The sequence below is a fragment of the Danio aesculapii genome, chromosome 14 (assembly GCF_903798145.1).
Source record: "Danio aesculapii chromosome 14, fDanAes4.1, whole genome shotgun sequence".
NCBI classification, from domain to species: Eukaryota; Metazoa; Chordata; class Actinopteri; order Cypriniformes; family Danionidae; genus Danio; species Danio aesculapii.
The window spans coordinates 12,661,672-12,689,327 of NC_079448.1; the positions used below are offsets into that span (position 1 = coordinate 12,661,672).

Sequence of the window (27,656 nt, forward strand, 5' to 3'; positions counted from 1 at the left end):
GTTTAATTAGGGTATGAACTAAACTGTGCAGAGCTGCAGCTCTCCAGGAATTAATTTTGACATCTGTGATTTCTGCACACTACTGATAATATGAAGCTGAAGCTTGACTTGGCAAAATGAAATCACATTGGCTGTTTCTCAATATGCATTCTTCAGCGGTCTTGCGTCCTCGTGTTCTTGAGTAACGTCTTCATCAGCTGCCAAAGTTCAGTTCCAATACTCAAGACCGCAAGAACGGAGGACGCGTGAAACTTCCCGGATGTGTTCTTGATATCGAGGACGCACCGATGCAGACTTGATCACTGGACTCACAATAGAAGTCCCAGAAGTCATTGCGACTGGAGGTGGGAAGCGCAGCATTTTATTTAGATTTATTATTGAAGTTCAGAGATATAATTTATTTACCTCAGGAGTTGTGGATATAAACATTACCATGGACATCTTTATAAAGGAATAAACACATTAAGGGTGTTTTGTTGCTGAAATTCGAATTAAATTTGGTTTTATATATATATATATATATATATATATATATATATATATATATATATATATATATATATATATATATATTGTGCAGCATATATTTTTAATGTTTTTATGCATAGTATATATTGTGAAAATGGGAAAAAACAATAAATCGTTGTATGAATGCTGTACTGTTTAAATAATTTTCCATTTAAAACGCGTGAAGGTCACATGACCATCAGGAAGAACACAGCATCTCATTTCTCACAGGACGCGTTCTCTGTTCTCGTGGTCTCCCGAGTTCGTTCTTCCGAGGACACCTGGCAAGACCGGTCTCCAAATGAACGCAAGTCTGTTCTTTGCGTTCTTGGAATTGAGAAACAGCCAATATCAGTCTGAACAATTCCAGTTAGATATGTTTGTCAAATCACACAACCTTTTCGGCTTTTATAAAGCAGCTTTATGCAGTACTGAAGCAATGCAAATGTGGATTGCTGTGAAGCAGTTTTTCAACTGTAGGTTTAACAAACAATACTTTAATTACCTATAAAAACACACACAAAAAAACTATGTATATGAAGTAATACAAACATAAGTAAAGAAATTCAAATTGCAGGCATCCATGTTTGTTGTTTGTCACAAAAATGCATAAATCTGTAAATTTGACTTGTTTTTAGTTTCGTTAGACATTTTTAAAGGTTTTTAGCTAATTTGAACAAAACCGTGATAATATTGATAACCATGATAATTAAAGTCACTATAATCAAGATTTGACATTTTCATAGTAAAGATGTAAGTAACAACTGCCAGTTTTTTTTTTTATTAGAGTGACAATATAACTTAAAATGTAATTAATTACGCTATCACCCAAATCTTTGTAAAGTATATTGGCTGTGTCGAACTTTACACTTAATGTAGTTGCTGTATACTTACATAAAGTGAAACTAAAGTATATTTGGAACCTCTCTTGTCCAACACACACTTGCCTTTTCTGAGAAGGACTCGAACCAGTTCTGGCATGGGAGGTGTGTGCTTTAACCTCTTGAGATCAGTGTAGTGAGGTTTACAAACAGTACTCAACCGCTAGCCGCCATTACACTTACCCTCATAAAGCTACATTCAATCCAGGTCACGGCACCAATATAATCCATCTGGATCAACTGTTAGTGTGAATTTAAAAAAAATAAGACACGTTTCTGAATTAAAATCTGTGTTGATCACTGAATCAGCCAATTAGATTTAAGGGATAAGTTTACATTTTATATTTGAGTTATGTGCTTTTACGTCAACGTTATCCAACTATTAAACCTCCTCTGGTCATTCATTCATTTTCTTTTCAGCTTAATCCCTTTATTAATCCGGGGTCGCCACAGTGGAATGAACCAACAACTTTTCCAGCATATGTTTTACGCAGCGGATGCCCTTCCTGTTGCAACCCATCACTGGGAAACACCCATACATACTCATTCACACACATACACTATGGACAATTAGCTTACCCAATTCACCTATACCGCATGTCTTTGGACAGTGGAGGAAACCGGAGCACCCAGAGGAAACCCACACGAATACGGGGAGAACATGCAAACGCCATACAGAAATGCCAACTGACCCAGCCGGGGCTCGAACCAGCGACCTTCTTACTGTGAGATGACAGCACTACCCACTGCCCACTACCCCCCAAGTTTTGGGAATAATTTACAGTTAGGGTTAGGTTTAGGGGTAGGGATTAGGTATGGACTACATTTTCGAACAAGAAAGATGTTCCAGGATTAACATAGATGTTACTACAGAATTGCATCCTACTTGCCAAAATCAAACCCACACTGGATTGACACCCAGTCATCAGCTCTAAACAAGGATTCAAAATTATGTTTCCGGCATGGGAGGCTGGGGTTCTAACATCTTTAGATCAAGGTGAGGTTCACTCTCACCCTATAATCCTGACTTCCATCCGGGTCACGGCACCAATGTCATCCAACTAGTTTACTCTGAGCAGGGTTCAAACTGGCGATTCTGGCATGGGAGGCTATAACAAGGAGGGGTCGAAGGGGTATTTCAACCAAAAATTAAAATAGAAAAATGTTCACATGCTAGTTTTGTCTAGTTTTTAATACCAGAAAAGGAGAATAAAATGTTTTGCTTACACTCATCCTTGAAATTTGCCATGAATTCATTGTGAATTTAGATTTGAAATATTGCGTGCATAGTTGGCACCGTAGCTCAGTGGTTGGCACTGTCGTCTCACTGCAAGAAGACGCTCATTTGAGTCCCGGCTGGGCCAGCTGTCATTTCTGTGTTGAGTTTGCATGTTCTTCCCGTGTTCATGTGGATTTCCTCCAGGTGTTCCGGTTCCACAGTCCCAAGACATATGCTATAGGTGAATTGAATAAACTAAATTGGCCATAGTGTATGTGTGTGAATGAGTGTGTATGGATGTTTTCAAGTACTGAGTTTCAGCTGGAAGGGTATCCGCAGTGTAAAACATGTGCTGGAAGAGTTAGCGGTTCATTCCACTGTGGTGACCTCTGTTAAATAAAGGGACTAAACCGAAGGAAAATGAATAAATGAATATTGTGTGCCTGTGTGAGGCTTCGGTGTGCTAAACAGCATAAAATAATGAGGAGTAGAATAACAAAATCCTCCTTTTGTGGTTTGAAAAAGAAAGGGCATATGGCATTTGAACAACAGAAGGGTGAGTAAATAATGTCTGATTTGCATACATTTTCTTTCATTTGATGAGTAATGAACCATTAGTCATCCATAACTCACCACTGTCATTATTTCAAAACATTTTTAGACTCCAAGCAAGCAAAATAATACTCAAAAGATGTGTCAGACAAACTTACAGTACTGTACTATAGAAGCTCCACTGAATTTGTTTAGGAACTGCTAGTGAATTATTAAATGATTTCATATTCTACATGTAAAATAACAGCTGGGAATGACTTGGCCAGAGTTTTCATGCACAAATGTAACATATGTTCTTCATCAGGGCTTCTCCCGAGAGGAGGCAGAGCTGCGTTTTCGGCAGCTGACCCGCGAGTACCAGGCCCTTCAGCGAGCGTATGCCCTTCTGCAGGAGACCACGGGCCCTCTCGACCCCGAGAGACACTGCAGGGTGAGAGGCTGAGACGGCAAAACCACAGACGCATGTTTAACCTCTCCCACACTGGACATTCTGAAAGATCCTTTTCTGAATCTGAATTATTTAAATGCATTTCGAGACCTTCTCAGAATCTCCTGTCCCCACACTGAAATACTACAGCCAGCATTGTAGCAAGCATGGCCCAAAAATTCCTGCCTCAAAAATAAAAATAAATAAATAAAAATGCTAAATTTGTAATCTGAAATTCAAAAGAAGCCAATAGACCATCAGTACGTTTACATGGACAACATCAATATTCAGATATTAACACAGTTAGGACAATACTCTGTTTAAGCATCTATAATATAAACAGATTTTTGATCACCTAAGTTTCTTATACTCAAAGTAAACAAAAATCTAAATATTTTTTTTTCAATTCACCTTTATTCCTATAGCGCTTTTACAATGTAGATTGTGTCAAAGCAGCTTCAGAAATAAGACGTGGAATGTTCCTATTTTCGTCATATTTTTAAACTGCAGTATAGATATACACACTTGAAACACTATTTCCGTCATGTTGGATTTTTCACATAATTTTGTGAAAGGATACACTCCATTTTCCTGTACAATTGAGATATTTTGAAAATGCATTTGCAGGAGAATAAATATGAAATTGCTGGTTGCATTTTCGCTATTTCCACAGCTACAAATTCAAAATGTTTCGAATAATTTTTTTGAGGACATTGATCCCGGAAAGCATAGCTGGCAACCCAAAAACCTCTCCAAGTAAGTGAGTGTTATTGTCTAGAGCATGGAATAAGCAGCATCTCTTGACTGCTGAAATCTCTTCACTATCACTTGCGGAGGTGTGGTATTCACCTTATTCTTCGCGTACAAGCGGGCGCAACCATTTGAATCTTTTTGGCTTGAGACTTTCGGTCTCATTCACTTGGTTTGTAGAGCAAATAGTTTCACCGTTTTCTGCAGTTTATTATACCTAGTCATTTCTCTCATAGGCAGCTGAATCAGAAGTTCTTAAACAATCACAAAAACGAGTACACGTCCGCATTGAAGAATAATGTCAATAGAATGCAAACCTTTGAAAGAACACACACATATAGTGATTCTATTCAAAGTTAGATTCAAAGGGAATCTGTGCAGCTAGGCCACATACAGTAAATGTTGGGAAAAAAAGATAATTTTATTTTACAAATGTTCAAACTACATCAATAAAGTTAATAATATCAGCATTTGCAAGTTAATTTAGTTTGCCAGTGTTGGTAAATTTCAATTGTGTTGACAGAACAGAAGAGAAAAAAGTAAGTCAGATAGGATTTGTTGGATTGGACTGTATACACTCACTGGTCACTTTATTAGGTACACCTGTCCTGCTGCTCGTTAACGTAAATTTCTAATCAGCCAATCACATGGCAGCAACTCAGCACATTTAGGCATGGTCAAGACGATCTGCTGCAGTTCAAACCAAATGGCATGGTTGTTGGTGCCAGACAGACTGATTAAAGTATTTCAGAAACTGCTGATTTAGTGGGATTTTCACACACAACTATGTCTAGGGTTTACAAAGAATGGTGCGAAAAAGAGAAAATATCTGTGGGCACAAATGCCTTGTTGATGCCAGAAGTCAGAGGAGAATGGCCAGGCTAGTTCGAGCTGATAAAAAGGCAACAGTAACTCAACCACTCGTTACAACCGAGTTATGCAGAAGAGCATCTCTGAACACACATGTCAAACCTTGAGGCTGATGGGTTACAGCAGCAGAAGACCACACTGGGTGCCACTCCTATCAGCTAAGAACAGAAAACTGAGGCTACAGTTCGCACAGGCTCACTTAAATCGGACAATAGAAGATTGGAAAAACGTTGCCTGGTCTGATGAGTCTCGATTTCTGCTGCAACATTGGGATGGAAGGGTCAGAATTTGACATCAACAACATGAAAGCATTGATCCATGGAGCATGAAGGCCTTGAAAGCTTTGTTTTAACAGGCTAGGCTGGTGGTGGTGGTGGTGGAATGGTGTGGGGCATATTTTCTTGGCACGCTTTTAGCCCATTAGTACCAATTGAGCATCATGTCAACACCACAGCCTACCTGAGTATTGTTGCTGACCATGTCCATCTCTTTATGACCACAGTGTACCCATCCTCTGATGGCTACTTCCATCCTTATGTCATAAAGCGTGAATCATCTCAGACTGGTTTCTTGAGCAATGCAATGAGTTCACTGTACTCAAATGGCCTCCACAGTCACCAGATTTTAATCCAATAGAGCACCTTTGAGATTTGGTGGAATGGGAGATTCACATCATGGATGTGCAGCTGACAAATCTGCAGCAACTGCGTGATGCTATCATGTCAATATTGACCAAAATCTCAGTGCAATGTTTCCAGTACCTTGTTGAGCCTATACCTGAATTAAAGCAGTTCTGAAGGCAAAAGGGGTACTAGTAAGGTATACCTAATAAAGTGGCTGGTGAGTGTATATCAGAGAAAATACAGTAAAACCTTTTAATTTGTGGGAATGCAGACTCTGACTGGACAAGGGGAAAAACTGCGATCATGACTACTTGTCTTTCCTTTTTAGTAGGTTTTGAGCTGTCATTAAGCTTTACATATTTCTTGGACCTGGCAACCCTGTATGACAGCAGTCAACAGTTTAACAGCAAACAAAAAAGCACAACTTTGAGAAGGGCTTTGTATCAAGCAAGTTAAGAACAATTAAAACAAAAAAAAATAAAAATTAACTGCATATGAAGCTTTCATAAAATTAAAAACAAACACCCAAAACTGTTTTGCCGCCATAACAGAGACAAAGCATGTGTCGGTGTGAGAAATTCTAGAGGGAAGTTTGGATGGCTACAGATAGGAATATACAGTAATAATGACACGTGCAAATTAAATGATCTCTGACTATAACGTGTCAGACATAAAAGGAATATCCTAAAAGCAACTTAAATAAACACTTTAACCATAATATTGTCTTATTCAGAATAAGGTAAATAAATAAATGACCATGTCCAATGTCCATGTAAACGTACCCATCATGCGTACTGTAGGTATGCCCCAGGCTGGCTCTTTGATTGGCTCTGTGCTCTGTCCGTCAGACGCGGGAGCAGCTGCAGACGGAGCTGATTGGCTGTCAGGCACGGATTGCCGACCTGGAGCGGAGCTTGGCAGAGAAGGGGCAGGTAAATGAGAAAGAGGGCGGGGAGAAGAAACCCCTGACTCCAGTCACATTGGCTTTGCTGCTTGTCTTTCTGACAGCCATGCTTGTGTGCTGGCGCTACACAGAGAGGATATGGCTCCAAATCATGTGACTTCACCCTCAGGATCAGTCATACTGTGTTGTTTTCTCAGAGTGTTGGTTCTTTACTTCTTCTTTGCTTGACTGATGCATGTTTGTTGTGTGATGGTTGATCGATCATAACAGTCGCACAGCTTTGGTACTATATGTGGTCAGTGTTACAGTTTTTCTCAATTGCTTTAGCTCAATTCTCGATTTAATTTTTTATTTTTCAAAACAACAAGTTCAGATCTCTGAACAATTAGCTTACAATTATCTTCACATCAGAGTGGCATTTTTATTGATTTAAGCAAATTGCAAATGCTTTGGCACAAGTGTGCAAACAGTAAGTACAATTGTCTGGACAAAAAATTATTGCATATGGCTTATTGATCAAAACTGTTGAATCAATTCTCATTTAAACTGTCAAACTCTTCACAACTTCTCAATCATTTTTCATTGTGTAAGCCATCACACTCAAAACTATTTATTCAATCATTAAACATTTGTATACGCACATGTTTACACCATAAAATAGCTGATATTGACCTTGTAATGTCTGCTAAATTGGTAAATGACCTCTAATTGTCTAATAAACCCTTCGACCTTCCTCACGGGAGTCGGTTGCTCTAACAAGGAGGCTAAAGACCATGGCCTCTAGCATCTGTCGCTAGAGCAGTAAGGCCTCTGCTACACTCACCCACCTAAACCTCACTCTCATGTAACCAATGTAACCCTGCCGGTCCTACACTACCCAACCTACTCTGAGCTAGGATCGAACTGTTGACCTTCACTAGCTGGTCTCTGCTACACATACAGTATATAAGTAGATTGTCCACGGCATAATCACCACATTTTTTTGGTGAATGGAGAACTTCCACAATCTTGAACTGCAGCAACATGTTTGTGAAAGGGAAATTGCAAGTGGAATCTTTGGCAAGGCCAACAAGAGCAACAGGATGTCCACCAAGAATGAGTTTTTTCATAGATGCTGTTTTGAAGTATTTTTGGTTTATTTGTGGAAATGTGCAGTACTGTAACTGGACAAGCAAGATTGAACTTTACATGTAATACATTCGATACAATATACAGTTAAAGAATTGTAAGCCCCCCTAAATTATTAGCCCCCCTGTTGATTTTTTTTCCCCAATTCCTGTTTAGCAGAGAGATTTTTTTCAACACATTTCTAAACATAATAGTTTTAATAACTCATTTCTAATAACTGATTTATTTTATCTTTGCCATGATGACAGTAAATAATATTTGACTAGATATATTTCAAGACACTTCTATACAGCTTAAAGTGACATTTAAAGGCTTAACTAGGTTAATTAGGTTAACTAGGCAGGTTAGGGTAATTAGGCAAGTTATTGTATTAGGATGGTTTGTTCTGTAGACTATCGAAGAAATATATAGTTTAAAGGGGCTAATAATTTTAACCTTAAAATGTTTTTTTAAAAATGTAAAACTGCTTTTATTCTAGCCGAAATAAAACAAATAAGACTTTCTCCAGAAGAAAAAATATTATCAGGCATACTGTGAAAATTTCCTTGCTCTGTTAAACATCATTTAGGAAATATTTAAAAAAGGGAAAAATTCAAAGAGGGGCTAATAATTCTGACTTCATCTGTGTATATATATATATATATATTTTACTACATTTGCAGACATACAATAAAGTTCTGAAGTTGCACCAAACTGTTTTGACATTTGATGTGCCAAAGCAATTGAGAAACACTGCAATGTTTTTTTTTTATTTATTTGTGCCATGCTTTCTCTCTTCACAGCATGCTTTAACGGTATAGTTCATCCAAAAACGAAAATTCTATCATCATTTACTTTCCCTTCACTTGTTCCAAACCTGTATGGGTTTGTTTCTTCTGTTTAACACAAAAGGAAGATATTTTGAAGTAAGCTGAAAAACTGCAACCATAGACTTCCATAGCATTTGTTATTCCTGGTATGAAGTCAAAAATTACTGGAGGTTTAATGGTACATCTATTCATCTTGAACCGTGTCAGTATGTGGTACAGTACATACTGCTCCCAAGACTAATACAGACAGTCCAGATGTGCATCACTAGAGATAGACAGAAAAAACTACAGCAGTGCAACAACATAGGCCCCGTTTACACTAATACGTTTTAGTTTTTAAAATGCATTAGTTTTGCTATGGTTACGCCATCCACACAATTTCGCCGGAGTTTTCGAGTGACAAAAAACTGAGCTTTTTGAAAATGCTGAAGAGGGCGTTATCATTTTAAAACAAGTTGCTCCGTGTTAGTGTGGATGGGGGAAACGGAGACATGAAAACGGAGGCAGGGCTGCAGACATTCACCTATCTGATTGGGGCTTTTTCCTCAATATTAAGTAGCCTAAACAAAGTTCAGTCTTGCATCCTCTCCTTGTAAGTTCAGATTCCGCAAGTTTAATATGGAAAACAAACTCCTGAGGACATGTCAGGTAAATCTTTCAAAGGGAACAATGTACTAACGTCATTCACATCACTTATCTTAACAATAAAATGAAAACATGATATAAGGAACTGCCTATTTTCATCTTGATATTAGCAACTTAACAGACACCAAAAATGTTGAGGCGTCGTGTAGCTATATATTTATATGAACGTCATCTTCACTGTATGCATATTAATAACAAAATGGAGCCTACGACATAGTTGCCTCCTTTCATTTTTATTGAAAATACGTAACATACCCTCTCTTTTGCTGAATGTCAGTTTTAATAATCAGTGCATGCAGAGTGTGTTTGTATGGTCATGTGATGTGCGTTTTCAGCGGTGTAGTGTGGACAGAGAGTTGTTCAGAAACGCAGGGTGAAATGCTGGTGTGGACGCGGATCGTTTTCATTCTAAAATGCCGTTTTAAAACAAAAACGTATCAGTGTAAATGGGGCCTTAGCAGATTCACATCTTTGCATCTGAAAACACGAAATACAGCGCTTCCGCAATGTTGCCGACCATTGTCATGTTAACTTGGTACACAGAAGTAGAGATAGGGAGTCGACTCCAAATAAGTCGATTTCTCAACTCTCAATGGACCTAGCGGCAGAATCGACTACAGAACAGGAATCGACACGCAGAAATTCAAACCCTCCTGAATGAAACCGTTACATGCTACAGTTATACTGCTCATTCTTGAGCACCATAAACATTGAAGGCACTAATTTTAAATGCGTGCTCACACATTTTAGGCTTTTGAATTTCTCTACAATAGCTCACGTGTGACGTACCGAACCGTAACTTCACTGTACCGTTACGCACATAATGATTTTGCCAAGTACAACGTGATCCTGGATTAAAGTTTTGAAGTGGTTTCACTTTTGAAGTTTGTCACTGTTGCCACTGGCTTGCTTGGTTTGGGACTTGTAGAGCTGCACATCAGTGGATTTGCTCTTCAGTGTTTAAACTTTCAGCATTGAAATTAACCCACACTCAACTCAACTAAACTGAACTTCAACTCTGAAAACTGGACTGACACAGTTTCAATTTACTACAACTTCTATGTTAAGCTACTTTGACACTCTAAATTGTAAAAGCGCTATAGAAATAAAGATGAATTAAACTGAATTGAATTAACATCTATGCTGATCCTGGAACATCATTTTATTAGAAAATGTCATCCATACCTATTCCCTACCCCTACACCCAACCATAACTGTAAACCATTTCCAAAATCAGAGGGAAATAATAGTTGGATAAAACTCAAGTAAAAGTGCATAAACCTAACTGTAAGCCTAAACTCAACATAAATGGTAAACATATCCCTTAATTCTGATTGGCTTATTGGAATGTTGTTACAGAATCAACATAGCTGTTAATCCAGGAGCATGTCCAACTTGGTGAAATCAAGTTGGCTGTACTGTTACACCCCTAACAGTTACAGGTTTTCAGTTTTCTTCAACATATCTTCTTTTGTGTTGAACAGTAAAACGAAACTCATAAAGGTTTTTAACCACTTAAGGGTTAATAAATAATGAGTAAATTTTCATTTTTGGGTGAACTATACCTAACTGTACCAGGGCACAAATATACTGTTGTCTGCTGCTTTGCTGCTGTGATTTGCTCGGAATAGAGTTCTAGTTTGCTGTTACTGTATCTTAAAGGGTCATGAAATGCTTATTAACTTTTATTCTGGAAGTAATAATATCCGATACAGAAATAAACAACAACTTTATATCCACTATATTTAAGTCCAGTTTCATGTGTACATACAGTACTATGTGCACTGCTGGAACATTTTTGACAAGATTTTAATGTTAAATCTGGAAGATTAAAATGGCACAAAAGCTCAAAATTAACCAGTTTTCTTAAAAAAAAACTTTAAAATACTAATTGTGGCCTTAAAAGGTCTTACAACTGAGCACTTATTTCATGTTCTTCCACTGATAGTTCATCCATCACAGCAATAATGGAAATTAATTAAACTACTTCACCACATTTTTCTTTATTATGCTGTACAAGGAAGTCTGTATACCATGCTGTAGTAATTAAACGTATAATATACTTCTGAAATAGTAACAGTACTACTATGCTATACCGAGCACAGCCATTTTTGGGGTTAATGATTGGTTGTTTCTTAATATGTTCATCAATGGTCAAACTGCTCTCGCATGTGTTTCCTTTCTGTTGTCTGCTCGTCTCTGATTGGTTGCTTGGTTTTTGTGCTGTGAAATATAGAAATGGACATATCTGGATGCAGCCTAATAAATTTCAGCCATCTCTCCATCTTTAACTCTTTATTTAGTTATTTCTTTTTTGGGTTATATTTTATTTTAAGGTGTCCTCATTACATTCGTTTAACTATTGAGAAGTATTAACGAACTACATGCACTTACAATATGGTCAGGGTTAGAATGCAGATTAGTGGTTAGTTACAAGTAATTTTGCATAATTAATTGCAATTACTACACTCAACACATTTTTGCTGCCTGTTCAAACTGCTTATTTAAAATGAGCTTTTAGGTTTTTGAGTTTTAGTTTTTTGCCACAATGTAATTATTTTATGTTCAATCAACATAAAATTGTAAAAAAAAAAAGCAAAAAAAAAACATTAAGTTAACCTAATTGATTTGCATTGAGACGACATAAAGGAATTGTGTGAAACCCAGCAATTTTGACAGTGTAGCCAATAGGAGGAGTTCTCAATCTCGGTCCTTGAGGCCCAGTGTGCTGCTAATTTTACCTTTAACCCCAATCACCATCAAGTTCTTAGTATGCTTTGTAGAAACATCCTTGCAGGTGTGTTGAGGCAAGTTGGAGCTAAAATCTGCAAGACACCGGACCTCCAGGACCGAGTTCAAGGGTGCTTTCACACCTAGACATTTGTTTAAGACCCTGTCTCGTTTACCCAGTTAGCGCGGTTCATTTGGCATATGTGAAACCAGCAATCGCCAAAACAATCGGTCTGAGATCGCCTGAATGAATTGCCCTCAATTTAAATGACCTCTGGAGTGGATCGATTGCAGTGAGAAAGCAATACGATCCGAGCCAGACTATATCACAGTGTATTATGGATATGTAATAGGCATATACGGCTATATGAAGAGAGAATTATGAGTAGGGTGCTTTCACACCTAGACTTTTGTTTCAAAACCTGTCTCTTTTCCCCAGTTAGCGCGGTTCCTTTGGCATAGTTTGTGAAACCAGCAATCACACTCAGATCCGCGCCAAAACAATCGGTCTGAGATCACCTGAAGGAATTGCCCTCGACTGAAACAAACTCTGGAGTGGATTGATTGCAGTGAGAAAGCAATACGATCCGAGCCCGGCTATATCACAGTGTATTATGGATATGTAAAAGGCATGTATATGGCTATATGATATGAGAAATATGAGTAGGGTGGGATGTCATTCCTACCGGTAAATGTGCGTTTCATGTAAAATACGAAATTGAAAGCATGCTGAAATATTAACGAGAGCTGTTTATCCGTTAGGAAAATTGACTGAACTACAGTCTTAACTAAAGCCTATAATGCATAAGCCAACTGCTATGTATGAGAAAGTCTTACCTCTGATTTATATCTGATGACGGTGGCTGTCATCATTCAAAATGAAAGCACAGCTTTTTCGTTTATAATGTCTTATTGCTCATCGTCATAAATTAAAATAAGGCCGCATGACAGCTGAGCGGGACTCTGCAAAATAAACCGGGAAACTCTGACCAATGTGAGGAGAGTTTACTTGTACGTGACTTGTTTTAGCTTTTTTGGTCCATTTAGAAACGTTGCCATGTGAAAGCGAACCGCACTAAGAACAACGGGCAACATTGTAACAATTTTAATCCCTGTTTCAGAACAAGAGAATCGATCCACAGGTGTGAAAGAGAACCACTGGTGTATAGTATAGAAAGTACATGGAATACATGTAACAAGGACACCTTAAAAGAATGTGTTGCATTATGTTCATAAATATTCAATATGCCTGTGCAGTCCCGTAGCCAGGGTGGGTTCGGGTGGTTCGGAAGACCCCACCCCTCACTGTCAAAGATCCAGAATTTGTTCCATACAAGAGCTCCTATTTTGTCTATAATGCCATCATAAATAGTAAAAACAACCTATCGAATCCTGGTGTGAGTTCAGGTAATCAGTTTTGGCCGATGCAAACAATTACTTTTCATGAGTCCAACATGTGCAAGAAAACATCTGACACAATCAAAGTCATCTTTCGCTACTGTTTTGTTTTTACATAGAGAAAACATTCGACAAGTAACTTTTATTTTAAATCTTGGACCTTGAACTTGAAAGAAAACATGGCCAATAAAAAGCACTTTTACAAGAGAGGCTAGAAAAACCGTGAAGCCCTAAATAACAATAATAATAATAATAATAATGATGATAATAATAATAATAATAATAATAATTATTATTATTATTATTATTGTTATTATTATTATTATTATTATTATTATTATTATTATTATTATTATCATTATTATTATTATTATTATTATTATTATTATTATTATTATTATTATTATTATTATTATTATTCAAATGACCGAGGAATTATTGTATTATTATTCTGACTGAGGAAAGTTGAATGTGCTGGCCAGTTTGTTATTTGCCTAATAAATTACAATAGGCTACAGTTTTTAATTTAAAATTGTTCTTCTAATGATATTTTATGTAATAAATTTGTGTTTTAAAATTAATATTTGTCTTATTTCTTTACTCTAAATATTTAGGAAATATTTTTGGTATGTCAAAGGTGTGGTCATGATGATCATCCGACAAGCTATTCAGCTGAAAACAGTGCTTATAATGCCACTAAATGGAGAATTTAAATCTCATAATTAAAAAGAAAATGAGGCGAATAACTGCAAAAAGGTCCACTTTTTGAGAAAAAAAGAACCACCCCTTTTACCAGGCTGGCTGCGGGGCTGCTGTGGAATAAAATGATCAGTTTCTCTTTAAATATGATTTTTAGTTATGTGTTTAAGTAAAACGAATGTTTTTGTTTTATTTTGTAAAACAGAATATATACAACTCTTCAAATGTACAGTAAAAATGTTGTCATTTAGATTTTTTTGAAAACTAAATTTGCATGAAATAACAGATATGGTACCATTTTCAGACATGTTGTTTTTAATTTTTAGACATAGTACCAAAGATTTAAAGCAATATTTGGTGGAATGATCCTTATTTCTGATCATAACAAATTTGTTTATTATGTCACAGCAAAACATTTGTTATTTCAACCTGTTGTCATTTTCTAAAAAAGACATGGCATGGTAAGACAAACATTATTCATAGAGCACAATTTCAACACAGCTTTGATCTAAAGTGCTTTACAGTAAAAAGACAAATTATAATTTAAAATAAAGTATTTGGAAAATATTTGTAAATATTTTAAAAATGTATTTATGATGGAGAGGTCCTAATCCAAATAAAAAAGAAAGAACTTTTGACAATAAGCTATATATTGTCAATAACTTTTGACAACTTTTGACTCTTTATTTGAAATTATTTTGCTATTATTTGAAGCTATTTTGCTATTATTTTGATATCACTCCATTTCAGAATAAAAGAAATATTCACATTTTACTCAAACGCATATATCATAGATCCAGTATCGAGAGAAACTGAGGATTATGTAAAAGTCTCTTCATTTTTCCACAACTTTATATATTTTGTTAATATTTTGCACTGATTGTCTGTGACGCGACTGAATGAGAGTGTGGATGTGATTAGTGTGTAGTGATCAATAGGAAAGTTCTAGTAGTGTAATGTTTAGTGGTGTCTGTGTTCGTGTGTGTGTGGGTTTGTGTGACACAGGACTCAAAGTGGGTGGAAGAAAAACAAAATCTCATCAGGATGAACCAGGAGCTCAGAGAAAAGGTACAGCCTTTATCCTTAAATATCCTAAAATATCCAGAAAGTGCACAAATATATTCCACATTTAAAATTCTCCTACTGTGTGTTTCTGTTTGTGTGTGTGGTAGATAGTATCACTGGAGCAGTGTGAGATGCGATTGCGCTCTGAAGTTCGAGACACTCTGGATCAGAACGAACTACTTGAATTCCGCATTCTAGAACTGGAAGTAAGAGAATCTGTTTTGGTTCCACAGCAGCAAACAATGGCGGCAAAACCCGGTCCACATCTGCACAAGTTACACACATGAATCCATTTCACCCCTTTTACATGCACTGTGTGTGTGTTCATGTTATGTTAAGAATATTTTCGTACGCATTTTAAATGTATTTCTATTTTAATAACTGTATATTTATACCACTGTTGTTTTGTTAGATATACATATCGCTGGAATAAAATGTATTTGAATGAAACTCCTCATCAATCTTTTGGTTTTGACTGCACCTCCCGCATGTTGTGGTTTATTTGTGTGTGATGTTTATCCAGTTTTCGTTTACATGCACAGTTTCAGTATTATTTAATTGTCTTGTACAGTATGCATATCATCCATCCCCCAACACAGGTTTGTGCCTTTATACTGTTTTGTTTGCTTGCATAATGTGAGCATTTTGTGGAATATTTTTGAGAGTGAGAGTTCAGATCATCGTTTTTCTGCACATATCATTTTAGAAAAGCACTTTCTTATTTCAGATTTCAGCACACATTTTAGTGCATACTGTTGAGCTATTTTATTGTAGAAATGACACAAAGTGTGAATTGTTAGAAGCAATAGAGTTGAAACATCAGATTATAGCACTACGCTTAATCCTTTAACTTTTTTCTTCGCGATTATATTACATTGGGACAATAATGAAAACTTAGAGTGAATATTAATTCATTTATTCATTTTTGTATAAGCCAAATTAATTAGTTGCAAAGAGAGATCCAATCAAATGGATATAATTTTGGTAACACTTCAGTAAAGTGACCAATTCTCACTGTTAACTAGTTGCTTAGTAATAGGATCAGACAGAATCTGTAGACATTTTTTGCTATTTCTGCAGAGGATTTTGTTAAACATCAGTTGATTTGAGCAGAATATTATTTTATTTTATTATTTTTTGGGGGGTGGGTGGGGGGGGGGTATTTTTGAGAATGAGATTTCAGATCACTGTATTTCTGCACATATCATTTTAGATTATTCAGTTAAAATATTTCAGATTTCAGCATACATTTTTGTGCATCTTGTTGACCTGTTTTATTGACACAAAGTGTGAATTGTTAGAAGCAACAGAGTTGAAACATCAGATCATAGCACTACGCTTAATCCTTTGACTTTTTTTCTTTGTAATTATATTACATTGGGTCAGTAATGAAAACTCCGACTGACTATTTATTTATTTATTTATTTTGTATAAGCCAAATTAATTAGTTGTAAAGAGAGATCCAATCAAATGCATATTATTTTGGTAACACTTCAGTAAAGTGACCAATTCTCACTGTTAACTAGTTGCTTATTAATAGGGTCAGACACAATTTGCAGTATCATAATTAAATACAGTGCTCAGCATATATGAGTACACCCCTCACAAATCGATCATTTAAATTCAAATTTTTAATAGGAAGCTATACAATAATATATTTGTGCATATACATTAGATTAGTCAGTATACTGGAGACAAATCTGGAGCTTATCTAACTAAATGACTTAAGATAATGGCCCAAAAATTAGCCCACCCAAATTTATGTTATTGAAAAGTATTAAATACAAATTTTAAAAAAGAGAAGCAGACAATATGATTTTTTTAAATATAAAATAATAGTATCTTTCAATTTTTAAATATGTTTGGTGACTAAAATATTATTTTAATAAATATGTCTGTTTAATAAATCTGTTTTTTTTAATGCACCAAAATACGTTGCCTATATTCACTGAGAAATTGATAAAAATACAAAAAATGGGGTCTACTCAATTATACTGAGCACTGTATATTAAATGAAAAAAAAACAGCATTTTTAACTTTATTCAATGTTTACAATGCAAATTCAATTACAGTAGATCCACTTATTTGGTAAACAAAGCAAATATCTCATATATTATATCTACTAAAATATTACTTTACAAACCTTATTGTATCAAAATCATGTGAACATTTTTGTATTAATCAATAATATTACTGAAATTTACACACATTTACACAAGTAAAGTTTATTAGTACTTACAAAGTGCATATACTGCATGACTTTATTTATATACATCCTTAATCCTATCCAATACCTACATTTAGCTACTACCTTAATAAATAATAATAATCAACAAATTTTATTGGGGCAAAATAGTTTGAGGCAAAAGTTACACCTAATAGTTTATTAATAACAAGAATTGTACCTTTAAATAAAACGTGACTTTTTAAAAATATTAACAGATGATTAACAGATGATTCCTTTAAAATCATGCAAACACATTTAATGCTTACACTGTAAAAAATTATATGATCAATTAGTCATGAGAGCATACATTTTTAGGTCATTGTAACTCATTAAACTAAGTTAATCATGTTTTAACATAATTTTATAAGTTATGCAAGAGGTTTAAGTTTAACATAATATAAGTTCAATGGACTTATAAGATTAATTTGATTCAGCTTAAATATTTTAGGCAACCAGGATTTTTTTTACAGTAAAACACAGAAAAAAAAAATTCTAAATTTTGTAATAAAACTAAACACATTTTACGACATCAGAATATAAAATTATGTAAATAAAACATTATATAATGTTAGAAAATAAAACTTTAAAACTTAAAAAATGTAAGCCCAGAGCTCACATGAAGTGATAAACCTGTTGCCTTTTTTTTTGTAGGGTAAACTATTTCACAACACAGCGACATCTAGTGGAAATGTTTGATGTAACATTAATTGAGTATATACATTGATCCGTCTGAGTTGATCTAAACATATTTCTCAGTAACTTATATTAACTCAAATTGTGATGTACACATTAACTAGACAGAGTGTTAGAAGGCTTTAAAGCGAAACTAAAACTGAAGTAGCCACATTTTTTTTACTGATCATTTTTTCAGGGGTGCTCAATCATTTTCCTGGAGATCTACCTTCCTGCAGAATTTAGGTCCAACCCATATCAAACCCAAAGTAGAAAACCGTTAACTCATCATGTGACACACAGAGAGAGAGTGGTGTCACTTATTAACACAATTAAAAGACACTTTTATCCAAATAGGGACTAACAAAAGCCAAAGCGGTTAAGGACAGAGACTGAAAACCGTATATTTAGTAAAGTATCTGTCTATATTCTGTTTCATAATGTTGTATCATTCCATTTAGTGTAATATGAACAAATCTAAAGGTTTAGCAATAAGATGTGCTTTTTAGGAACATCGTGTGACAGAAATATGAACTGAATATAGTTTACATTTAAATTTGACGCAGTTAGTTGAACCTTTGAAAATTTTGACCCGCTAGGTGTTGAATATTTCATTTTATAATTATATTATCTTTGAAAAATGGTTGAAAGGTACATCTTATTGTTCTGTATTTATGGTGAGCTAAATCATATAATGTATATATGATATAGTGCTGCTCAACCCTGTTCCTGGAGATCGATCTTCCTGCAAAGTTCCGCTCCAACCCTGATCAAACACACCTGAACCAATTAATTAGGACCTGAACAGCACTTGATAATTACAAGCAGGTGTGTTTTATATGGGTTGCAACTGAAATCTGCAGGAAGGTCGATCTCCAGGAACAGGGTTGGTCACCCCTGTGATATAGTCTTTCTACTCAAATGTATATACCATTAAAAATGTAACTGCACATGTGTGAATTGATTCAATTAATAACTGGAGATGTAAAATAAAAAATAGCATTATGAAAGGATATTTCAAATAACATAGTAATATTACAGTATTTTGCTTTAGTACAGTATGTTAGTCGGCATTGAAATTAAAAGCAGAAATTCAAGTTATTCACTGTATGGTTTAGAAGAATTTAGAAAATGTTTATGTGGCTGTTAATGTAATACTTAATGAAGAGTGAAGAGCTGCCTATTCTTTTGTGTTCAATTTAAGAAAGAAATGTTTACGTTTGGATGAAGAATTTCAGAAATGTTCATTTTAGGGTGAGCTTTAACTTTAAAATCAGTTTCTCTGCAAGGATGAATGTATATTTCACCACCAATTCTTTGTTTAACCAATAGGAGAGGGAACGCCGTTCTCCTGCCTTTAACCTGCAAATCTCTGCCTCTGAAAACAACAGTAGTCTACAGCTACACTGCCAACAAGAGGGTGTTAAGGTAAAAAACCCGTGCACACACACACACACACACACAAGCATATAACGTATAGTCTATCAAGCAAAACAGTGACTGATGTTAAAGCCAAGAAAACAAAGGTTCAAAAAATGAAATGCAATAAAAACAATAACTTTCAAGATTTGCGGGTACATTTTACATCTCCAAGATAAACCGTCTATTAAATTCTATTATTACCAACAAAAGAGTTTTAAATAATAACAGAAATTATATCAGGTTATGGTTATTCTTTTTTTAAATAATGTTTGACTCCGTATTTAGGGACATTTTTCATGAAAATATTAAATTAAGACTCTCATTGTGCCTATTTTTGACTGTCTCTGCCTCCAGAATCACACGTTCAGCATCAGCTATGTTGAAATAAATAAGTCTAATTGGCCTCTGTATTACGTGTTTACTTCATGTTTAATAAAATTACACATGAAACACATTTTCTATATTATTTGTCATTTCAATTATAAAAAAATATGCTTCATATCATTGTCTCTACATTCTGGTCAACTCTGTTACATAGATTTAAAAAAGGGATAACAGCCTGTAAAGCACTTATAGAAAAAAAGAATGTGACCTGCTTCAAGTGATGTTGTGTAATCTGATTTTATGCATTTAGGCTATTCTTCTCTTATAAAATGTTTACATTACACAAAAAGTAGTTTAATTACCTGTCAACCACAGTGTGTTATTATGATATTTGATTCACTTTATTAAAAGCATTATGAAAAATGCATACAATTCAGTTTTATACATGCCATGTGGTATCTGGCTTGAGGTTAGTGTCTTGAGCTAAAGCACAAAACGGTGGAACATGCCGTGGTTTAAGAAGTTTAACAATAATGTCAACAGTAATTAAACTGAATCAAATGTTTCACATCATATTTAGGCATTTTGCATGATTTTACATTAATAATTGGTTAAATTATACATTTGTTGAACAGTATATCAATCCAGTTCAAGGGAAATGAATGGAATATTCTTGAAATGTATACTCGCAATTCTGGAACAAGTCATACATGTGCTGTATGATAATAAATAATTTACTGTTTGTTGACCTCACATGTGTTTGCTTTAGGATGTCATCATTCCTGACCTCATGAAAAAGCTTGACATTCTTGGAGATAATGGGGTAAGGATTGAACATTTCAGTGTACTTGTTTACCTTGTGTTTCACTACAAAGCAATTCATTTTTCTCCTTCTTGCTGACAGAACCTGCGAAACGAAGAGCAGGTGACGGTGATTCAGGCGGGCACTGTGCTGTCTTTATGTGAAAAGGTATCTTCTCCTTCATTCTCTAAAGATGAGATGTCTTTTATGTTGCCGGTAGCTTTGTTTTATTGTTTTGGTCTGTGAGAGCAGTGGCTGAAGCAGATCGACAGCACTGAAGCGGCGCTGACACAGAAGATGATTGATCTGGAGAACGAGAAGGTGAGAACATCCGCTCCTGCCATCTGAGATCAATGTGCTGAACTGTTTGTTCTCACAGCTCATCTAGTGAAAGATGAGGCCTGATGACAGTCGATTAAAAATGTATCATTAGTGTGTTCTGCTGGGGTTGACCTCGGTGTACTGATGTTATCAACAGGAGCTGTTCAGTAAACAGAAAGGCTTCTTGGAAGAGGAACTTGACTACAGAAAGCAAGCATTGGATCATGCCCAACTGGTACGCCCATATGTACTTTAGCAGTGTAACTGGTGGATATTTATAGCTAGAGGAGAAGCATTGGTGGGACAATAAAACTATGAAATATTATGAATTAACTTCTATGTAACACTTAAAAATATTTTTTAATGGCAAGCTCAGCAGAAAACTTTTTATGTATTTTGTAAAAAACAACTATAGTTACTGTAGGTCCATAAATATTGGGACATCGACACAATTCTAACATTTTTGGCTTTAGACATCAACACAATCAAGTTGAACAAGATGTGCTTTAACTGCAGACTGTCAGCTTTAATTTGAGGGTATTTACATCCAAATCAGGTGAACTCTGTAGGAATTACAACAGTTTGCATATTTGCCTCCCACTTGTTAAGGAACCAAAAGTAATTGGACAATTGTCTTCTAAGCTGTTCCACAGCCATGTGTGTGTTATTCCCTCATTATCCCAATTACAATGAGCAGATATAAGGTCCAGAGTTAGTTTTAAGTGTGCTATTTGCATTTGGAATCTGTTCCTGTCAACTCAACAGATCCAAAGAGCTGTCACTATCAGTCAAGAAAGTCATCATTAGGCTGAAAAAACAAAACAAATCTATCTGAGAGATAGCAAAAACACTAGACGTGGCCAGAATAACTGTTTGGAATATTCTTAAAAAGAATTAAAGCACCAGTGAACTGGAAGACCACGGAAACAACTGTGGTGGATGACCAAAGAATTCTTTCCCTGGTGATGAAAACACCCTTCACAACAGTTGTCCAGATCAAAGTCACTCTCCAGGAGGTAGGTGTATGTGTGTCAAAGTCAACAGTTAAGAGAAGACTTACCAGAGTAAATACAAAAGGTTCACTACAAGATGTAAACCATTGGTGAGCCTCAAAAACAGGAAGGCCAGATTAGAGTTCTAAAAAAGCCTTTACAGTGCTAGAACATCATCCTATGGACAGATGAGATCAAAATCAACTTGTACCAGAGTGGTAGGAAAATTATGGAGAAGGAAAGGAACTGCTCATGATCCTAAGGAGTGAAGCATGGTGGTGGTAGTGTCATGACGTGGGCATGTACAGTATGGCAGTCAATGGAACTGGTTCTCTTGTTTTTATTGATGATGTGACTGCTGACAAAATCAGCAGGATGAATTCTGAAGTGTCTCAGGCAATATTTTCTACTCATATTCAGGCAAATACTTCAGAACTCATTGGACGGTGCTTCACAGTGCAGATGGACAATGACCCAAAGCATACTGCAAAAGCAACCAAAGAGTTTTTGAAGGGAAAAAAGTGGAATGTTATGCAATGGCCAAGTAAATCACCTGACCTGAATCTGACTGAGCATGCATTTCACTTGCTGAAGACAAAACTGAAGGGAAAATTTCCCAAGAACAAGCAGAAACTGAAGACAGTTGCAGTAAAGGTCTGGCAGAGAAGCACCAGAGATGAACCCAGCATCTGGTGATTTCTATGCATTCCAGACCTCAGACTTAATTGACTGCAAAGGATTTGCAAACAGTATTAAAAAGTGAAAGTTTGATTTATGATTGTAATTCTGTCCCATTACTTTTGGTCCCTTAACAAGTGGGAGGCACATATGTAAACTGCTGTAATTCCTACAGCGTTCACCTGATTTGGAAATACCTTCAAATTAAAGCTGACAGTCTGCAGGTAAAGCACATCTTGTTTGTTTCATTTCAAATCGATTGTGTTGGTGTATAGAGCCAAAAATGTTAGAAGTGTGTCGATTTATGGACCTAACTGTATGACTAGTTACTAGATCTTTGTAGACTGATGGCATTTCATGCAGTTCAGCTTTATAATCGTAAAATGTTAGCAAGATCATATGTTTTGTCATCACTTAAACATTATAAGACTCTTGTAAAAAAAAAAAGTGAAATTTTTTTTATTGGCAATGGTCTCTGCTGTTCTGACGGTCATACAAAAGGGCTTTTCTATATACATATACATAATTATGCCATTGAACTGTTGTATAAACAATATCACACTCATAGCCGTGTGATATGGCTGTATATCAGCACTGCTGGGACACTAAGGCACTCTGCCTGTACATGTACTGCCATATCTCAATGCGGCGAGTGTGGCATTTATATTATACGCAAAATATATATATATATATATATATATATATATATATATATATATATATATTTATTAAGTTAGTAAGTTACTTAGTTAGTTAGAAATGGCTTAACTATAATTTTTAACTTAACTATAATTCAGGTTTAACAAATATCTAGTCAATATCAACTAAAATTATGTTACATCATATTAATAGACTTAAGAAAAAACATGACAGTACATAAATGTGTATCATGTTAATGACAACTGGCAGTTTTATTGTGTTTATTCTCATGGTGTTCTTTGTGCACGTGCATTTGTGGTGTTTAGAGGGTGCAGGAGCTGGAGGCTACATTATATGCAGCGCTTCAGCAGGACCCAGACAGCTGTGTGGGCGAGAGTTTGAGTGACAGACAGCGGGCAAAGCTGGCAGAGTCGATGGACGCTGTGCGGAGACAGATCCTGAGGCAGAGCCGTCATGCCGACACACTGGTCCTACAACAGCGCATGGAGCTCCTCCAGTCTGCACAGCAGGTCAGGATCTGTCATCTGCAAAAAGAGCCAGAACACATTTGTTCAGATTGCTCTCTTTTCAGTGTCGTAGATTTGTTTCGGCTTTTGTTTGCTCCACTCTCAGTCGAATTCAAACAAGTATCTTTGTCATGGGAGGTAGAACATTGTGCGTAAAACGTTCATGTGATCAACACACATTTCAATCTACATATTTTAGTTTGTTAGTAAATTAATGCAGAAATGAATGACATAAGCACTGTAAAAAAATGTGCCAATTAGTTATAACAACTTTATATTTTGAGTTATGTTAACTTATCTGGATTGAATGTGTTGACAACTTGTATATCAAAGTTTTACTTGGCTGACCTTATTATACTTTTTAAAAAGGAATTGTTTAAAGTAGGAGGTTATTGAAGCACAATATATGTAATATTGTGAGAATTACAGTAATTATTTGAAAAGAAAGATCTAAAATAGTCTGACACTGGAAAAAGGGATTAGTTGACTTTAAAAAAAGTGAGTACAATTAGCATTTATAATTAGCAATTATAAAAATTAAGTCAACTTAACAGTTCCAAGTTCCAATGGGTTTATTTTTGTAAAGTCAACTTGTTGTTTTTAAGGCAATTGGTTTACTCGCTTTAAGTAATCACTTTTTACAGTGTGTCCATTATGGTTGTATTGTCAATCCTGTCAGCTTTAACCTGAGTTAAGACAACCTAACTATTTAAGTGAAGTAAACTTAAAATTTTAAGGCAGCACGGACACTTTTTTAAGTTGAAATAACAACTTTTTTTTTTACAGTGAGGGAACCTGAATAGTAAAGTCTATTGTACTGTAAATATGATCATATTTAGAACCCTTTGTTAAGTTAGACATAAAGTACATGCAGGAGATTGTATCGCAGAATAAAGCCATCACATTATCAGCTGCAATGTGGAAGTAAGCTCTTTTCTGTGATTTAGGACTTTCGATTAATTTGTCTATGTACGAAATCACTGGGAATAACAAACAACAACAACCAGTCGAACTTCTTGCTCTATATTCACTTGTGTTAATGACACTACTTAAAAGGTAAAATAATAATAATAAGAAAATACTAGTTTTCAACATCAAGCAGAATAACAAGCTGTTTGTTTATGACTAAAAATTAATGGAAGTGAATAAGATAATAAGGTCAATAGACAGTCTGTTGTTTAACTATTTATCCTGTTTCCAATTTATAAAGTCTACACATTTGGAACAGGATTTGCACTGTATCCAAGGTATACATTCAATCCCATGACTGTTATTCTACTATAACACAATACGCTGCCAATCAAGCTACATACATCTTGAGTTTATATTATGTTTTGTACTTACAGTATGGGCTCTATTTAATAACTGCTCCTATGGGAAGTTTATTTCAAGAAATTAAACAACCTCTATGGCATGTAGGTTGGCAAACTAGGATAACCCTTCCTCCCATATACAGTAGTAGAATTGTTGGTTTGAATTCTATTTGATCTGAAGCAAGTCAAAATCGAAAAAAAAAACACTTGTATGAAATCAATGAAAACATCTTGATCTCTTTTTGTAAAATATAGTAATTTATCATTTGGCTTACAGAGGATCCGGGAGCTTGAAGATAAGATTGACATGCAGAGAAGACAAATCAAAGAGATTGAAGAGAAGGTGTGTATGAATGTGTGCCTCTCTCTCTGGTATTTATGAGAGTGTTTGATCACTTTCTGAATAGATGTTGTCTCTTAAATATTTATGGGTCAAAGACGAGATGGACGAGGTGGTGCCTGCATCAAATTACATGTACACAAGGGGTTTTATATGCACGGAAAACATATTATATGCAAATAAAGTGGCCCTTTTAATGTGTTAAATAACTTTTATGAACACAATAGATATAGATTTATGTGAAAATATTTAAATATTTCACATGTAATTTTTAAAATATGTATAATAATATTTGGTCCCACTTTATATTAAGTGTCACTTATACCTGTAAACTTGCACAGTAACTAGATATGTAAGTCGTATGTAACTACAGTGTATGTACACACTGGTACATAGTATTTACTTGTGTAAAACTACACGCGTAACAACCCACTGAATAGTATGTGTAAGTTCAAATGTGTAACATTAATAACACAATCTTTGGTGATGTGATTCTACAGTTTACCTTAAAACAACATATAAGCATAAGGCATTTGTATATTTCTATATAGCCTACATGCACTTATACTTTTTTGCCAGAGTTGGCTGTTGTTAAACACTTGCACAAAGGCTTAGGTTTTATATATTACACAATAATTTGTGACCATTTTACACTTTATAATGGGTGAACACTTCCTGATGATTCACTCTGTAATTACACTGGTATCACAAGGTGATACCTTCTAATGCAGCATTAGTGCTGCCATTCTTATTCTAAAACAGTGGTCAGAAGTACATGGTATGCAAACAGGTGTGGAAGTGGGAAAACACCTGCAAGTATATTGTTGTTACACAAAGCACTATGTAATTCTTGGTACATATGTGTACTTTTTTTAGTGTTGTTACCAATGTCCTGTCACACATTTGAACTTACACATACTATTCAGTGAGTTGTTACATGTGTGTAGTTACATCAGTTTTACACAAGAGAATACTATGTACCAGTGTGTACATACACTGTAGTTACATACTACTTACACATCTAGCTACTATGTAAGTTCACAGGTGTAAGCGCCATTTAATATAAAGTGTAACCCTGCTCCTTCAACAGACATTTAACTGACTATAAGAAACTTTGCAAGTACATGTGAACTTACACTAACCCTAACCCCAACCTAACAGTCTACTCATAATCTAATGAGAACTAGTTGGCATGTAGATGCAATGTAGCTTAAATTCAACAAACGGACCATTAAAATAAAGTGTGACCATATAAACTATTGTTACACTTAATGACATTGGGATAATGGGTAACTCTTGCAAATTATGCTAAAATATTTGTATATTATTTTATATATATATACAATCCCCTTTTAGTCTTTGACCCATCATTTTACATAAATACACGATTCTGAAATGAACTCTTCATACAAAATATGCAAATTTGTGCTATAAGACTGACTCTTCTTCTCTCTTCTCTCTTGTTTGAAATTTGTGTTTATTATAATTTATAGTTTTTGTTCCTTTTCTTGTTTTTCTCCCTAGCTTTTATTCTCTGGCCTTAAGATCTCCCACAACACAATACATTCTCTCTTTCTCTATGTCTTTCTGTCTCTCTCTCTCACACACACACACACACACACATACATGCACAGACACCGGTGCAGTATCTGAGTGAAAGATACAAACTCATCTTACCACTAGAAACTTTGATGACACAAACATTCCTCAGTTTGTTGTACAACATCATGTTTTTAAATATTTTATGAAACGTTTCCAAAGAGAAACATTCGTATTTCAAATGTTCCAGTTGAAGCTGCTTCATTTTGTTCCGTCCATTTGAAAATAGTGTGAACAAAATATAAATGCACCCTAAATATTTGTTATATTGAGTATTTAAAGACACTTCAACACTTGTCAGACTGCTTTTAGTTTCAATAAATAAAGTTGTATTTTTTGCACATGCTCTTGAAGACTTGATTCATTATGGAGAAATGGTTACTTTTATGACATCAGTGCTGCATCTGAAATCGCCTACTATTTGAGTAAGTAAGTAGTTTGAATTTGAATTTACTTCACAACCAATAGAAATGCACGTTCTATATAGTATGACTGTGGGTAGTATGAATGGAGCTCGTGAAATATCATATGACCTACCCTAATCAGTTGTGTCACTTCACTGAGATAGCAGTGTCCATCGGATGTGCACTTTA

At 35.2% G+C, this 27,656-nt stretch overlaps 1 protein-coding gene across 1 annotated transcript in view; it reads left to right on the top strand.

Moving 5' to 3' along the window:
• Positions 1-27,101, top strand: part of jakmip1 (janus kinase and microtubule interacting protein 1) — a 74,139-nt gene extending 47,038 nt beyond the window's left edge. The window contains exons 10-21 of the mRNA XM_056472286.1: positions 3,464-3,589; positions 6,678-6,761; positions 15,148-15,210; positions 15,315-15,413; positions 19,439-19,534; positions 20,622-20,675; positions 20,757-20,822; positions 20,907-20,975; positions 21,133-21,210; positions 23,611-23,814; positions 25,402-25,467; positions 26,958-27,101. Of these exons, the coding sequence (XP_056328261.1) occupies positions 3,464-3,589; positions 6,678-6,761; positions 15,148-15,210; positions 15,315-15,413; positions 19,439-19,534; positions 20,622-20,675; positions 20,757-20,822; positions 20,907-20,975; positions 21,133-21,210; positions 23,611-23,814; positions 25,402-25,467; positions 26,958-27,008 (1,056 nt within the window). The 3' untranslated portion in view covers positions 27,009-27,101. The remainder of the gene's footprint in view (positions 1-3,463; positions 3,590-6,677; positions 6,762-15,147; positions 15,211-15,314; positions 15,414-19,438; positions 19,535-20,621; positions 20,676-20,756; positions 20,823-20,906; positions 20,976-21,132; positions 21,211-23,610; positions 23,815-25,401; positions 25,468-26,957) is intronic.
• Positions 27,102-27,656: the final 555 nt, after the last annotated feature.